The sequence below is a fragment of the Podarcis filfolensis genome, assembly GCF_964270895.1.
Source record: "Podarcis filfolensis genome assembly, chromosome: 15".
Taxonomy (NCBI): domain Eukaryota; kingdom Metazoa; phylum Chordata; class Lepidosauria; order Squamata; family Lacertidae; genus Podarcis; species Podarcis filfolensis.
The window spans coordinates 8,266,740-8,283,789 of NC_139618.1; the positions used below are offsets into that span (position 1 = coordinate 8,266,740).

At 43.5% G+C, this 17,050-nt stretch overlaps 2 protein-coding genes across 8 annotated transcripts in view; one reads left to right on the forward strand and one right to left on the reverse strand.

Annotated features, from left to right (window-relative positions):
• NF1 (neurofibromin 1) overlaps nt 1-17,050 on the reverse strand; it is a 156,989-nt gene that overhangs the window by 130,543 nt on the left and 9,396 nt on the right. For all 5 annotated transcript variants that reach the window (XM_083587336.1, XM_083587335.1, XM_083587339.1 and 2 more), the window contains exons 3-12: nt 16,223-16,306; nt 13,693-13,883; nt 10,561-10,667; nt 8,469-8,536; nt 7,758-7,833; nt 6,565-6,722; nt 5,288-5,461; nt 3,982-4,104; nt 3,000-3,074; nt 1,327-1,458 (exon numbers count right to left, since the gene is read on the reverse strand). In XM_083587336.1, coding sequence (XP_083443462.1) covers nt 1,327-1,458; nt 3,000-3,074; nt 3,982-4,104; nt 5,288-5,461; nt 6,565-6,722; nt 7,758-7,833; nt 8,469-8,536; nt 10,561-10,667; nt 13,693-13,883; nt 16,223-16,306 — 1,188 coding nt within the window. The remainder of the gene's footprint in view (nt 1-1,326; nt 1,459-2,999; nt 3,075-3,981; nt 4,105-5,287; nt 5,462-6,564; nt 6,723-7,757; nt 7,834-8,468; nt 8,537-10,560; nt 10,668-13,692; nt 13,884-16,222; nt 16,307-17,050) is intronic.
• EVI2A (ecotropic viral integration site 2A) overlaps nt 1-17,050 on the forward strand; it is a 234,222-nt gene that overhangs the window by 85,898 nt on the left and 131,274 nt on the right. The window lies entirely within an intron of this gene.

Genomic DNA, 17,050 nt, shown 5'->3' on the forward strand with positions numbered 1-17,050 from the left:
GGCAAATGCCTGCAAAGTCTGAGAACCACAAGCCTACACTGTTCACAGAAAACTCTGCATATAGTATACATAATCCTTCTTGCCCCCCCCAAAAAAACAAAAACCAGCCCAATTCTCTTCCTACACTCCTACATTATCACTGATCTGAACTGCCGACATGCTGTAATATGGAGCAACGAAACAACGGACAGCACAAGAAACTTCCATGAAAAAACATCTCTGTAATTTGCTGACAAAGCTGGAAAAGCAACAGCTTGGCGGTAGAGCGCATGCAAAGCATGCAGAAGGCCCTAGGTTTATTTGCCAGCATCTCTTGATTAAAAAGAAAGCATGGGAAAACCTGTGGTCCTCCAAAGGTTGCTGGACTTCAACTCCCATAATCCCTTGACCATTGGGCCATGCAGGCTGGGGATGATGAGAGCTGGGAGTCCAGCAATGTCTAGATGGTCACAAGTTTCCCAACCCCCAAGTTAAATGACCTAACATAGCAGGTCCCCTGTCTGAGACCTTGGAGAGCAGCTGCCAGTGAGACAACTTCCATCAGCTTCAGCCAGCGACCCAGCTGTGCCCCTATCTCAACAGGAACACCCTAACTATTGTTGTCTATGCTTTAGTAAACCTCTAGGTTAGATTACTGCAACCTGTTACACTTGGCCTGCCTCTGAAGACAGCTGGGAAATTTCAGCTGGTGCAGAATTTGGCAGCCAGGTTGCTCACTGGGGCAAGACAGTTTCAGCATATTACACCCATACTGGCTTGACTGAGCTGGATGCCAATTCGTTTCCGGGCCCAATTCAACTTTTTTCATTCAATGGATCACTTCTACGATCTACATTTTTATGTATATTTTACAAGTTTCAAAGCACTTCATATGCATGTCACTATCTATGTCTGGGTCAGAAGACTCAAAAAAATGGGGGGGGGCAGGGGGAGGCAATGTTGGTGTGGGCAGTACTCCTTTGACCCACCTGTCCCATGTAAATTTCACCCTTCAAATATTTCTGGAATGGCATAGGATCCAAAGCCCAGGCACTCCAGTAGCCAAGTCTACTCATGTTTGACTTTTCTTTCTATGGTCTTGGAAGTAAAGAGTACCACTAGCCAAACTCTCTTCTTGGTTGACTTGGGACAAATCCAAACCTGGGATTTGCTTGGGACGCTAGAAATATCATTGGGGAAAGAGTTAGAACGTCTGCTTTTAAGGACTGCGGCATTTGTACCACCTTCTATGATATAACAGAACATCAAGGAGAAGTAATGAACACACTTCCTTTTTTTTAATAGCAACAAAATCTAACAACTGAAAAATGAGGAGCGGGGCCTTACCGCTGTCATGCGAATCGGGGTGTGCACGCCAGAACCTTGTAGAGCTTTATGGAGGGTTTCACTAAACATGCTGCGGAGTTCCACTGAATGACAGTATACAGCGTCAATCTTGGGCCACCAGTCAAGTGCAGACTAAGGTAATGCCGGGGGTGGGGAGAGAGAATACCAACAGAGATCAAACACAAAATTAACCTAGAAAGGATTTCAATGGGGCACACAGGCCCAGCAGCCTGATCCTGCGAATCACATCCCTAAAGCATCCCTGACTCATGTTCAGCGATCCCTTGAAAGCCTCCAGGGAAGATCCCCATTTTCTTCTTTATGTTACTATTACATTTACATCCCACTTTTTCTCAAGGAAGCCCTAGGGGGTGTACACTTTTCTGCCCGTCTCCTTTTTATCCTCACAACCACCCTGTGAGGTAGGTTAGGCTGTGAAGTAATGACTGGCCCACAGTCACCCAGCAGGCTTTCATGGCTGAGCGGAGAGCTGAACCTAAAGCTTTTGTCTGGCTCTCAGAACTCAGAAAAACGAAGGAGTGGGGAGCCAACGGCTGTTAATAACCATGAGCAAAAGTCTCCTGCAGAAGGGCGCTTCCAATTTCAGTAGGAAAGAAGCCCTGATCGGATTGGCAGCTTAAAGAAACACAGCTTTGGTAGCAATTGTCTCCAGTTGTTAAGTTTTTGTTTTCATGCTGTTTCTAGAAGTAGCTAATAGGAATCCTTGCCGTTCTCCTTCCCAGTGGGGATGAATCAGTGGTGCTGAGCAATGCAGCACCCTTCCAGGTGGTAATCCCATATATAACATCTGGAAGACATTCTTGCTGCTGTGGAGGGAGGCCTGGTAAAGGACAGTGGACATAATGCTAGCCAATTCTCAGCTACGGCTAAGGGACTGGGAACAAACCGCAGGAATTGCATGCAGCCTTCTCTAAACCCTTCCCTCTCGGGCGAATTCTCCCCAAATCGCTTGACCGTCGTTTTGCCATTGCGTCTGCATGGATGTTAAAGATGGCTAATGAAAACCAGGAAGCCTTCTTTGAAGGAGTATTTGAAACTCTAATTCTGAAGCTAGCTTGAAATGTCAGGGTCTCACCTGGCTTGCCTTAACCGGTTTATATCCATGCAGACATAAATGTGAAATCAAGATAAAGAACATTGGAGGTGTGTGCACATCTGAAGGAAGTGTGCAATTTCAGGGCCAAATCCTGACCTTCCCATCCATGCTAAGTGTCTACTATTTATTTATATTATTACTTTTATATCCCACCTTCCTTCCAAGGAACTCACAGTGGCAGACACGATTCGCTCACTTCCCATTTTATCCTCATAACAACCCTGTGAGGCAGGTTAGTGAAAGGACAGTGGCTTTCCCAAGTTATTATATACAGTTTACAATTTTAAATGATACTACTTATCACGTACATTTGGCATCTACAGTTGCTGATGAAATGCCAACGTATCAATAGATGGGCATTAGAAATGGGATTCTGATGTCTAGAAAGCCTCTGCTGGTTTGGGGGATACTCCACCCTTGAAATGCAATTGCCCACGTAACTTCAAGAGGTAAGCTCTCCACCTTCCCCCAGTCCCATTCTCCTTCTCCACTTCTAATCAAATCATTACCATTTCTGAACAAATTACCAAGTCTTTTTGATAACTCAATAACTTACATTTGTGATTATACGGTGGAGTGAATTTACCAGCACATAATGAAATGTTGATGGGGAATTCTGTGCCAGGCAAGTCTGCAAAAGAGGAAGGGAAAGATTTATAAGGTTTCCTTCTGCAACAAACATGGAAGTCAAAGGGTTACAAAGCTCCATCGAAATGAGCAGGACTTGTTAAAGGACAATTTTCTGCAGGAATGAAGTGAACACCTTTCCCCATGCAACCTATTTATTTAGTTAAAAGCTACTTAAGATTTTAAAAAATCTAAGCCATGTGAAAACAAAACATATAACTGAAACAAAAACCCAACCTAAATCCAACAAAGCAATACAAAAACCCATGAAAAAGTATGGAAACAAACAGAAACAGAAATACGGAGGATTCAAACATGTAAAGCGGGGTCAAACCTTACAGGTTAGGAAAAATCTGAACAAAAAGATACATCTTCACAGAACGCCTGAAGCAACTGGTGGCGGCTGCTTTATATATAGCAGAGGGAATGGCATTCCACAGTACAGGAGCAACAGCAGAAAATGCCGGCTTTGGAGTCACCACCCAATGATAGATACTCTGAAAGGCATGGGGCTACTAGTAGAGTTTCCCCAGATGTTCTAAGTGATCTTATAGGTCTATACGGAGGCAGGCAGCCTTTCAGGTAGCCTGGTCTCACAGTGGTCCCATGTTGTTGGGTGTGTAAGGGAGGGGTTCTTGGTGGACTGGGTCCAAAGAAAATAAAAGATTACTAGGGCTTCTTCAGTCAATTCAAAACTTGAAAGTCACTAAAGAGCAGCAGGAAAGGTATCCTGAAAGCTAGCTACCTAAAAATAGATTTCTAGAAAACACTCAAACTGTAATTGCTGAGAAACAGAATTCTCTATTATTCATGACTCCCCAACCGCTGCTGACCCATCCATCCTTCATATCCAGCGGCTCAAAAATAGCCTCAGGCTAGAGAGCATGTGCCTGCAGAGCCACAAGCCTCACCTTGAAGTGCTGGTTATTGTGTGGGTTGATGCGGAAGCAAGACACTAAGCAGTCGATCATGAGGTCTATGTCCGCATTCTGGTTGCCTCTTGAGAACGGCTTGCTAGGATTGAAGAGCAGGTTCTGAAAAACCAACAAACATGTGCCGCAGTTATTTTGGTCGGCACGTGCCGTGGGGCTACTCTTCAGAGAATGAGAAGAGCAAAGTGGCCCATCTTTTCTAAAGGATTAAGCGGCTATTTGAGGAAGTATTTTTGTCCTCCAATAAGAACAGAAACAGAAAGCTTTTGGGAACTAGTGAACCTTTTATGAAAAAAGCATGCCTTGCAACGGAGGGAGGCGTACATTGGCCAAGGAAGTCAAGTCAATGGGTCTGCTCTTTGAAGCAGGCATCAACTGATGCCACTGAGTGGCTTGAGCCAGAAATAGGGAACTTGTGGCCCTCCAGATGTGGTGGGACTCCAACTCCCATTATCCCAACATCTGGAGGGCCCTGTCATAAGTCTCAGTTGTCACTGTTAAGCAAGCAAGAGAACAACCCCCTGCAAGATTTTTAAGGATTTCTATGCAGCTTTCTCCTTGGACCATCTGGTAAAAGACTCAGGAGGTCTCCCAGTGTTATTGGGTGGCATTCAACTAGGTTTCACTCAGAAGAGATCCTTTGAAACTATTCTACGTAACATGTTCACTAATTTCAATATGTTTATTGTGAGTAAAATTTAGTTGAATGCCACCCGTTATCTCCCCTACACCACCATATACATGGTGTCCAGCGAGAGAGATGTTTATGTAGCTGGAAGAGTTTGGTCAAGCCTGCTCTATGCTAAAGTGAGAGTTTCGGTCTATGGCCAACTCTCAGTCCCCCCCAACCAACTTTTGATTTTATCAGTAGGGCAGAATTCTTTGCCTAGATTTTATTTTACAAAAATCCTGTATATGCACAAAATAGCACACCCTGACCAATCAAACTGTAGCTCAATTCTGTCATCACATCAAGCAACAGTTTGCGCCAACTCTAATTTAGAACCCACACCAATGGTTTGAGTTTCTAGGTGTCCAATAAGTAAACTATGGCTCTGCTTCCATTTCTTCCCACAGCTTCAAGCTCACTTCCATTTCCAAGTGCAGCAGCCCCGGGAGGGGAAACAGTTTCTGTTAAATAGGAGTTGTGAATTCAGACCTCACACAAAGCCATGGCGAAGCTTCTCTTAACCACTCTTCGCAATGATGAGCCATGAAAGTTTCACTTAACAGTTCAAAATCCTAAGCTGAAATACACACACACAGCACTACAAAATCTTTTTACCTTCAGATCTACCACCATGGATTGAACTAGAAGGAAAATGACAGAGTTGTCTTCCCAGCTGATGTAGGTCGATGCTTTGCACAACTTAACGCAAGCAATGGCAGCACTTTCTGTCAACTGTCTGCTTCCACTGTGGCCTGAAAGTGCCTTCCTGAGGTTGTCCAAAAATAGCTTCTGCAGGATTCAAAACACAAAATCAGTCAGAAAGAGAAAAGAACTTATAACTCCATCCTGAGATACCAGGGCTCAAATTCCAGATCAGACACTGATCTGCCTTGAGGACAGTACTGCAAGACTCGGTTCCTGCTTCTCTGTCTGGCTTCCTTCCACCTGGCCTCAGAGACCAGGGCCTTGGCTGACTCCTTCCTGCAAAAGCTGCTCCTTCTGCGGAAGGCACCTAGAACACTTTTCCTAGGCTGGTTGCTAATGTGGATTTGCATAATACATTGTGAAATGATTGTTGCTTCTCTTGCACTTGCATGTTGATTTGCTTGCAGGTTTTGTCAGCCACTTTGGGTATTATGTGGGAAAGCAGCATATAAATGAAAATGATGAGAACCAGCATTAGTTTTTGTGTAGTCTGTGCTTTATCATATTAAGGCCATAGCCAATGCCTAGAACCATCTTTATATTATTATGCCACAGTACTAGAAGGAATAATCCTTAACAAAAAAAAATTAAGCACACACAAAACTGACGCCACTGTCTACAACCTAGTTCTCACCAAGACAGTCAATCTGTGTCTGGACTTTACCCACTTCAGAAGGCTGAGAGGGCAGAATGCCCCTTCATGGATAATGTTCCCTGCACACAGAAAGCTAGAATGTCAGAGCAAAGGTTTCTCGCCTAGCATTCTCTCCCATGTGCTACTTTGCTATGCGCTAGGAAATTTTCTTCTTTGGGGGAGCTCTCCTTCCGTTAGGAAGAGACAGCAGTCCCAACACAGATTTTAAAGCATCTCATTAGATTTTAAAAACCGTGACTCAACTGGGGTCTCTCAGACACCAGTACTAGATCAGCAAAGTGGGATATTTTTCCTAGTTGCAGGAAAATTTAAAAAGGGAGAATAATGAAGCAAAAGGCTTTTAAGTACTCAAGCTCTTAGATTCAAGGAAGAATCATATGCAAATTCTTTGCATGTAACGAGAGAGAAAGAGAAGTTCCAGTCCAGCCTCTTAATCAACATGCTTGCTTATTTATTTGTTTTTAAATCATCTATTTGCATATATGAAAGCCGGACTGGCACCAGCCAGAGATGGTATTGCAGCTCCCTTTACCTTGTTTATTTTGTTCTCCTCCACCCCATCCTTGTTAATGTTTTGGATGATTTCTGGACACAGGACGAGGAGGATTATTTGCAAGGGCCAAACAGCCGCCTTGCGTTTTGTGCTTTCGGCAAATCCATCCACCAAATCAAACAGCTTCTCTGCGCAATCTGTGATGGAGGGAGGAGACAACACATGCAGTTACTTCCGGGTAGGTTGAGGTGCAAAAGCTGAAATACCTCCCATGTTGCCAGGAATGGTATTTCATAGCACTGCGATAACACTGCTGTTGAAACGGAAAACACCCCAAGTCGGAGGCAGTATGCTTCTCAATACCAGTACAGTGGTACCTCAGGTTACAGACATCTTGGGTTACAGACACTTCGGGTTACAGACTCCGCTAACCCAGAAGTAGTACCTCGGGTTAAGAACTTTACCTCAGGATGAGAACAGAAATTATGCGTCGGCGACGCGGCAGCTAAAGTGGTACCTCAGGTTAAGAACGGTTTCAGGTTAAGAACAGACCTCTGGACGAATTAAGTTCTTAACCAGAGGTACCAGTGTAGCTGGGAAATGCAAGTGGGGACAGGGTTGTGGTGCTCAGGTCCTGCTTAAAAAGTGTCCCACAGGCACCTGACCACTGTGAGAAGAGGATGCTGGTCTAGATGGGCCATTTGCCTGACCCAGGAGGCTCTTCTTATGTGCTTATTCATTGTCAAATGTAGGATTTCATTTCAGCAATGTTTTTAATACAGAAACAAGTATCTGACCATGTTTTATCATGGGCAGGCTAGATATTTAACCAAACACATGGTACAACTCTCCTTGGACATTTCAAGCTTCAGATCACAAAAGCACACTTGAATGCTCTCCTCATAAGGAACTCCCCAAATATCAAGCTACATATCAAGAATACCTATTCCCTTTCATATATTAGCTTTCTGCATATACAGACATTTTCTGCTAAGGGAAGAACCCTAGGACCCAATGGGATTTTGCAGGAAATAAGTCGACCACTGAAGTTTGCCAGCAATATAGACCTGCCCTCAATCTGCTGGAGTGGAAAAAGAAGGAGTGCAACTTCTCCTCTGTACTGAAGTGGGTGACCTCTGAAATCAGGCAACAGTTGAGGCAAATAGTGGTTAACTGGAGAGACCCCACACCAGTTTATAAGGTATACAATCCAACTTCTGTTGATGCCTTACCCGCCAGATCTGTCTGCGGTGTCTGGTACAGCTTAGTAAACTCGTCCGGATAGTTTTCCACCCAGTTCCAAAATGCCTGTGGAATATAAAAGCACAGTTAGTTCAGGGAATTTATTTTGTTCAGGAGCAATGGTGATGAGTGATACAGTCGTCACCTTTCCAGTTTTATCTGGCAAAGCTCTCAGAGCCACTTCACTCGCTACAGACCACATGGTCTTGTGTGGCCCTACCTAGAGATGCTGGGGAGTGTTCCTGTATGCAAAGCAGATGCTCTGAAACTGAGCTGCGGACAAAATTCATGGGGAATATGGCTATCAATACCTACTAGCCACAATGGCTGTAGGCTAACTCCAAGATAAGAGACTCTATGCTTCTGAATACCAGTTGCTTAGGGAATAATACCAGGAGAAGACTGTTGTGCACATGCCCTCCTTGTGGGCTTCCCTAAAGAGGTATTTGGATGGTTATTGCTGACAAAGAGGAAAACAGACTAGGAGAGTCCTTAGTGTGATCCAGCTGCGGGGATGCTCTTCTGAGAAACAAAAAGCGAAGGTTTTTCGATAGTTTTGCATGGCCTGATTTTGGCTCTCTCCTTCCAGCAGAAAGAGTACTGGGTATGCACTCCAGTACCACAAAAACCCACAACAACCTATGAGCAGACACCTACACTCTTGCAGCTTCTGAAGACTTACAAGCCAGGAGGAAACTTGCCTTTTCAAGACTGTTGATAACCGCCAGTTGTGCTACTTTCTTGAGGGCTTTAAATTTAAAGGCCGTTTCTGTGAAAACAAGGGAAAAAAATCCACTCGTACAATGTGCAAGATGACAATAATGCTACGAAAACTGCCTGAGAATCACCTAAACAGCCACCCAAGTAGCAACTGCTGCATCATGGCCCATTATTTTTATACTTCCAATCAGGGTTCGGAATTAGCAGAGCACCGGGCACATTTTGCACCTAAAGATTCTCCATTTGCGAGCACCTCAAAAGGTCTAGGTGCAATATTTTGCACCTGGCTGACACTCAAGGACTACTGAAATGTATGTGCTTAGAAGCCCTGAAGTATATGTTATGAATAGACAATATGTTAAGATGTTTAAAAATAAAGTGGCGTGTTTTGAAAACTGAAGTATGGTACAAATATTTTTATTGCACGCACCAAGTTAAACATGTATTAACAATTTCTGTTAAAATGTGATATTAACAACGTGTATTGTGTATTAGTTCAGGCTTATCAAAATAATAAATAAAAAGTGTTGCTGACCCCCTCCCCCCCCCAAAAAAATGGCGACTAGACATTCTGTTTTGGCGCCCACAACCCAGGACCTATTTGGCTCCTAGTTTTTGTATCCCAGTTTCTAACACTGCTTCAAATCAGTATCTTGAACTACTGAAAGAAATTGAAGTACTTGACTATTCTTATGGAGACCATTGTGGTGGTGGGGTCAATGTTTGTACATTAAGATCTTCTGGACAGACTCCTTCATAGCCCTCCAATATCTGAAATGTATTTGAGTGGGGTTTAGGGGAGCGTTGTGGTGGTGCCTCAGTTACAGAACTGGTATTGCTGTGAAACCCTCTCTCCTCCTCCCACTTGTGATGGCCTTCCATCTCTATGTGAAGATCGTGGGTGTTTTGTTTGTTCGTTTGCAAACATGAGGTCCTTAAAATCAGCTAGTTTTTAATTTCCTTAAACATGTGTTTTATCCGTTGTTTTACTCCTCTGTGTTTGAGATTTATTTTATTGATATTTTAATTTGCTGCAAGCCACCTTGAGCACTAAAAATGAAAAGGTGGGGTGGGGAAAAAAGTAATAAACTTTAATAACAAAAGCAGCAGCCAGGAAACTCCTGAACTGCACCTCAGCCGGGATTAGACTTCTTTTTCATCTCAGTCCAAGAATCTCCCCAACTCCAGCCAGCTGTTAACAGGAGAGTAATACTACTAACATATCTATCAACTTTCAAAAGTAAAAATCAGGGCCAAACTGACTGAGAAAGTAAAAACTGAAATCATGAGGAGCCAGGAGGTGGCAAAAGAGGGAGAGAATGCAGATTTTACTGGAATCATGGCACTTGCCTTTGTGCCATATTCTTTATGCATCCTCAAAACCACTACCTACCCAGCACAGACAAATTTGCAGGTATCATAGTTACCTGCAAATTTTCTCCCTCATGTGCAAGCAGCAGCTATAGGGAGGCTAGCAAAGATTATTTGTAAACCGCTTTTAGGTTTCTGCAAACCACTTAGAGGTTTTCTTACAAATCAAGTAGCATATGAATTCTGTCAAATAAAAATAAAACAAACAAATAATAGAAAGCAATACAAAAATAGCATACAACAAACATCCCCACCCCCAGGTAATAGAAACTAAAAACTGTGTGACCTGAAGGAAGGCAGAAGCCAGGGTGACTAAAGCAAAGGTGATAGTACCAACAGCTGCTGAAACAGGCCTGAGAATATTTCACACCATTTGTTTGTGTTAATATTTTAATTGTAAATTGCCTTGGTGCTTTGGCACAGCTCATATTTCAACAAACCACAAACAACATCTACACAATGCTTATGCACAGGCAATTATTAGTCAAGCTAGATCAGTGTTTCCCAAACTTGGCCCTCCAGCTGTTTTTGGACTACAACTCCCATCATCCCTAGCTAACAGGACCAGTGGTCAGGGATGATGGGAACTGTAGTCCCAAAACAGCTGGAGGGCCAAGTTTGGCCATCACTGAGCTAGATCAATAGGAGGAACTGTAGCACCCTGTCCTTAAGGATATATACTTAGGAGCAAGACCCACTTACCTTGCAGTATACGCTTTAGTTTAGCACAGTCGACACTGATGTACTGTAAGAGTTCAATGTCATGAACATCAGCATTGTCTTCAGAGCACACAGTCAATTCCTGCAATCTGCAAAAAACAAGCAGCTTCTCAAAATGGATGGACTTTTGACATAATGAAGGGAGAGGGGACAATGTGAAAAGATAATGCCCTCAGATGTTTAGGACAACCAGAATTGGTCAAATGCACAAAGGCGACACAGTCATGCTTAGGATTTTAAATTTTCAGAACTTGCCAACACTTCCTTTTCATTCAATTTCCACACTGACCATTAATTTTATTTCCTTAGCTGTTTAATAGGATTTATAGTTTACCTGAGAGCAGAGTTCTCAGAGCGGCCCACAAGAAATAAAACCATGTTAAAAGTACGGGGATTCCACAGAACTATTTTGATTTTTCCCCTTTTTGACATTGACATGGTCAGGTTAAGATGGTTATTCACCACAGATATTGCATGATGTGAGGAAGGTGCTGCCTACACACTTAAATCCAGATTCCTGTCGCCTCCCTTGCCCCCTTCTGAAGGTGCACGAATCACGCAAGTTATGTCTCCACAGATAGGGTTTACATCTAACATTAAACATGTGGGAGCACATACCCACTCCCCCTTGGCCATGCAAAAAAATCACCAGTGCATTAAGTGCCTGAAACAGGCTTTCATTTTATGAGGCCAGGGGACAAAAGCAGAATAGGCAAGTCTGTGCTAGCTAATCTCCAAATCATGTTATTAATTTACCAAATTGTGTTACTAATTTTTTAATGCATGAGCCTGAGGGGCCACATGTCCATGTGCATTTGAAGTCCACCTCAATATGCTAGAGGACTTCACATAAGCATAGATCTGAGCTGAATGTGAAGTTATTCGCAGCGTCACAGCCCATTCTGTCAAAAAAACAAACCAACCCCATGGCGCCTCACTGCCCTCTTTTGCCTTGACCCTAATGAATTCAATTAGCCATGAAGTCTTAAGTGCATCTCACAGATTCTTCTCCCACCCACACCACACACTTGGTGATTCAGCACTTTGGCCCACATGCAACTAATATCTAAATCATATGTTGAGCGCAAGCCGAGAAACTGCTTTGCTCGGTCTTAAATCTACAGATGTGTGCGCGCGACATGATACGTAACTTCCAGGGCCAACCAGCAAGGGAGCTCTTCATTTCATCTATGTGGAGAAAGACTTAACTCTGGCATGACATGGGAATGTGCCAGGAATTCAAAAGCATGGGTCACAGGACCCACAACGCTAAGCCTGCACCACTGAACACCCCGCCGCCGCCCCCCCCCCCGGCAAAATAACCCATGGGGACAAGCAATGAATGGCCAAATGTTTAAATTAATTTCTGAGCAAGAACATCATTTGAAACGATTTCTCTCTTTCATGGTCCCCTCCCAGGTCCATGCAGCCAAGAACAGGAAATATGAGACCAAACAACACTCAGAAGTTAGTTGAAGGAGAGGTTTTTATTTAATTGTTTCTGACTATTCCCCATAAAGGAAATGCAGTGTCTCCCGTTCTGTATGGAACTACTCTCCATCAAGCCATTTAGCAAAAAAGAGAAAACCCACATCCTCCAGAGCTGGCTGCCAAGAACAACTCCTTGGAACAGAGGTTATGAAAAGGCCCTTAAAATTTAGTTGAGGTACCCTTTCACTGCAGGACTTTCTACCTGTTCATTAGAGACTGATGTTGCGCCTATGCTCTCCACTTCTGGATCCAAAATTCACATAGGGGAACACAGGAAGCTGCCTTATACCTTAAATGATTTGCCCAATTAGACCAGCATTGTCTCCTCTGAGCGGCAGCAGTTCTTGAGGGTCTTGAGCAGGAAAATTATCTTATGTCAGGGCTTGAACCATGCTACCACAGAGCTCTAATTTGTCCCCCTATGAAACATTACATCACTTGGGAAGACAGGAGAACTAATACCAGTGTACTGGAAGAAGCAAAGATCACCAGTGTTGAAGCAATGCTTCTTCAACATCAACTTTGTTGGACTGGTCATGTAGTGCGGATGCCTGATGATCATCTTCCAAAGCAACTACTCTATTCCAAACTTAAAAATGGAAAGCGTAATGCTGGTGGTCAACAAAAGAGGTTTAAAGACAGTCTCAAGGCAAATTTTTTAAAATGTTGTATAAACACCAACAATTGGGAAACACTGGCCCGCAAGCACTCCAGTTGGAGAACATCCTTTACCAAAGGTGTTATGGGCTTTGAAGACACTCGTGCTCAAGATGCAAGGGAGAAACGTGGTAAGAGGAAGGCACGGTTGACAAATCCACACTGTGATCAACTCCCATCCGGAAACCAAAGTCCCCACTGTGGAAGGACGTGTGGATCCAGAATTGGCCTCCACAGTCACTTACGGACTCATTGATAAAACTGTGTTTATGGAAGACAATCTTACTCAGCTATGAGTGATCGCCAAAGAAAGAAGACGACTAATGAAATATCCATCTTCAGCTTGTTTGGTTTCCAATTCTTTAGGTCTGACTTGATGCAAAGCCTTCTAAATGAATCAAAATTACAGTGGTACCTCTCGTTACAAACTTAATTCGTTCCGTAGGTCCATTCTTAACCTGAAACTGTTGTTAACTAGAGGCGTGCTTTCGCTAATGGGGCCTCTTGCTGCCGCTGTGCTGCCGGCACACGATTTCCTTTCTCATCTTGGGGCAAAGTTCTAAACTTGAGGTAACTCTTCCAGGTTAGCGGAGCTTGTAACCTGAAGCGTTTGTAACCTGAGGCATTTGTAACTTGAGGTACCACTGTATTAACATACACCTGCGTTCAAAGAGATGACCCAACAGCCCACAAGCAGAAGGAAGGTGTAGAAATAGACTATACTAGGTCAGAAGAGACTTGACACTCAGAAGCTCAATCAACCACACTGATTTTAACCTTCCTTGAGATGTATTGATATTTATACATGATAGAGGCTGACTGGGGTCAGAAAAAATTGACAATATTTTAAATGGGGAGTGGCTGGGGAAACCCAGCCAGATGGGTAGGGTATAAATAATAAAATTATTATTTATTAAATGGGCCTTCTAGGAACGATGAGGAAAGTAGCATCTTTCACTCACTCACCTGGTGGAGATGCGGCTGAAGACGGCGTTGAAATTGTTGCAGCTGAGAGAAAAGAGAACTCCAGAGGCAGAATTGCGAAGCTCTGCTGCGTGTTGATTCCCTTCGCGGTAGGTGTGGATAAAGTGACAGATCTCCGGCAACAACTGCTTGACCAGCATCGTCTCATCGAGCCTCATAGTGTCCTTTGGTTGCTAGGAGGACAGTTTGTAAGTGACTGCCTGCCTGAAGCGTTTTCACAGTTCTCTTCCCCCATTGTTAGTAACCCAGGAAATCTGCTCCACTCCCAAGCTATCACAGTATTTTCTAAACAAGATGTGTGTGTCTGCACTCATGAGACACATCTCGCCAGGCTGTGGGAAAACGCTGCACATGAACCAGCCACATCTGTCACGATAACTTGCAGCAGGGTGTTATAATGACCCTTGAGGAACCCTTAATGTGGCTGGGGGAAAGGTCGCTGCTATCCTTTTGTTGTATCCCTGCAGAAGCAGCTCTCTATCCTTTTCCTTGGCCGCCTTTCTCCTCTTGAACCTGCCTGCGCCTCAAAATCTGCATTAGAAACCCTTTTCTGCCTATCAGCAATTAACGGGGGGGGGGGGGAGCAACCAGGAAAAGGGTCTTTTCAGTGGTAACACCCCTATATCTTAGTTGAGATGCCAAGTTAAAGACTTTTAAAGTGATTTTAGCTCCATAGTTTAATGTTTTCTATCGATTTTAACTGTACTTTGTTATTGTTTAGTGGTTTTATTTTTTCCCCTGTCGTAAAACTATGCAATTTTAAATAGATGTCCTGCAGCTCCATCTTGCCCATCACACCTTGCTGCGAGCAAGGACCCTTCTTCAGATGGAGGCATAGGCAAGTGGCCTGAACGGTCCTTAACAAGTACCTCTGCAACAGTCATAGCCATTGACCCAGACAGCCTCTGCAGGCCAGCAGGGGGGGGGGGCAGTGGGAAGGAGAGCACACAAGACCGATCCACTACCTGAGGCAAAGGGATCACCTTGCCTAATGGATGAGGCTTGCACACGGTCCAGAGAAGGGGAGTCATGTGCTCAATCCAATGGTCTGCTGCTCAGAGAAGCATAGGAACACGCTGTGGGTCTCATGACTACATTTATAGATTGTCTGCAAGAATGTTTACACAGGTGTCAAATGACAAACCATGAACTATTCCGTCTGCAATGGCTTGGAAAGCGATCTTTTAAAACCAGTATGGGGAATCACAAGCAGCTTACAGATGATCTCATTACACTAAGCTTGGAACTGTGTGAAGGAAACCCTCAGGAATAAACAAAGACTCTTAGATTTCACCAGAGCCCAAGTTTGGCTTTACAGCTTTGCAGAAAGAGCTAAACCACTAACTGCATTCCCAAGATTGCAAAAGAGGAAAAAAGCAGAGAGACTCCAGGAACAAAGTTAAGTGAAAATAGGATCACTTTTCTGGAAACCTCAGGACTGCATTCCCACTGGAAGTTTAGACAAAGTTAACTAATGTAAACTAGGAAGCACCTGCAAAAGTCATCTTTAGCAGCCAGAGAGTAAGCTCCATTATCTGTGTACAAAACTAAGCCAAATTGAAAGAAAACCACAGGAGATCTCAGGTGGACTTATGTTTAAAAAATTTAACTTTTAAAGTGAAAAAGTCTTATCTCTTTGCACTGGCTGAGCCACAAGTAAACACAAAAGTTCCTTCTTTTTTCTTTTTCGTATATCAAGCTGCATCAACACCTTTTTTCGATGCAATATTTAGAGCCAATGATACCAAAATCTTTAAGTTTGCTTTTCAAGTCCAACATTATTTTCCTTTCCAGAATTAGTCACATTAAAAAAAAAAAAGCACATGCATACAGGAATTAGTTACAAGGAAAGTTGCATCCATTTCCTGATGCATTCAGCAAAAAGGCAAGCAAATATCAGCAATCAGCTGCAGGACTTGGCTCTCTACCCTGCAAATTGCTGCCACGAAAATGCTATTAGCCCACTTGTCTACATTTTCTAGACAGTTGTTTGTAGCATTACAACAGTTTGAAACCATCCGTTTACAAAAAAATCCCTGATTGCCTGGAAGTCACTTCTATATTATTTTTATTAAAATTATTTGGTATGTAGATCAACACATAAATAAATTGCCATATTTTACGCCCCATAGGGCGCACCGGCCCATAGGGCTCCCGCGGGCTCCCAAGGCTTGCGGATAGCTTCCTGAAGCCTGGAGAGCGAGAGGGGTCAGTGCGCACCGACCCCTCTCACTCTCCAGACTTCAGCAAAAAGCCTGCATTCGCCCCATAGGACGCACACACATTTTCCCTTCATTTTTGGAGGGGAAAAAGTGCGTCCTATAGGGCGAAAAATACGGTAAAACACACCATAGTTCAAGTGCATTTGGAGGCAACTTCTCAAGCATAACAGGGGAGTGACTTTCTACAAATCTGACATATTATCATCAAGAACATGACTTTTTCAGAAGACAGACATTTCACACATCTTCACAGTTAGATTGTCTATGTAGAATTTGCAAAGGCTACTCACCCCAGCAAGACATTTTTCCAGTGTATCCAATATAATCAGCTGAGAAAGATACAAATTCTTTTCAGCAGCTTCTCCAAATATTCTCTGGGGTGGGGGAGGTAGAACACAGGAAACCAATTAAGTTCTCACTACAAAAATGGATTTGCTTCCCATCATCCCACACAGTGGGTGGTATTCAGCTAAGTAGACCCACTGAAATTAACTTAGTCATGGCCATTGAATTCAGTGGGTCTACTCTGAGTAAAACTTAGCTGAATACCACCCAACAGGTTGCATTCAGTGTTAGTCCTACTCAGAGTAGACCCATTTAAATTAATGTGCATGACTAACGTAGGCCTATAAATTTCAGGGGGCCTACTCTGAGAATAAATTAGCTGGATACAATCCAATGCTTCCCAGATGAGCATCAGGAGACCAGTAAATTATTTTGTTTCTTGAGAACTTCAGCAAGATCTGGAGCCCTTGAGGTTAATTTATTCAATCGAGACATTGCTATACCACCCATCAACCAAGGTCGCTGGACAGTTGCAAACTTAGAATCAGAAAATACAACCCCAAAATTGACAAATAGTATTTGTATTCAGGCAGCGACCATTTTGTGTGTGTCCAGTTGATGCGTGGCCACTGACGCGTGGGTGATTTTGGACCCAGAAGAGGGCAGAATGTGGGGGACAGGGTGCACATGCAGGGGCGAGGAACAGAACCCCCACCCAACATGGTCGCTACCTGTACTAGAATATAAAAATCTGCACCAAGTCAGCAAATATAATTGACAAAAAATCAGGAGAGAAATGGTTAGCAAAAAATATTGTAGGCGGGGGGCAAGAC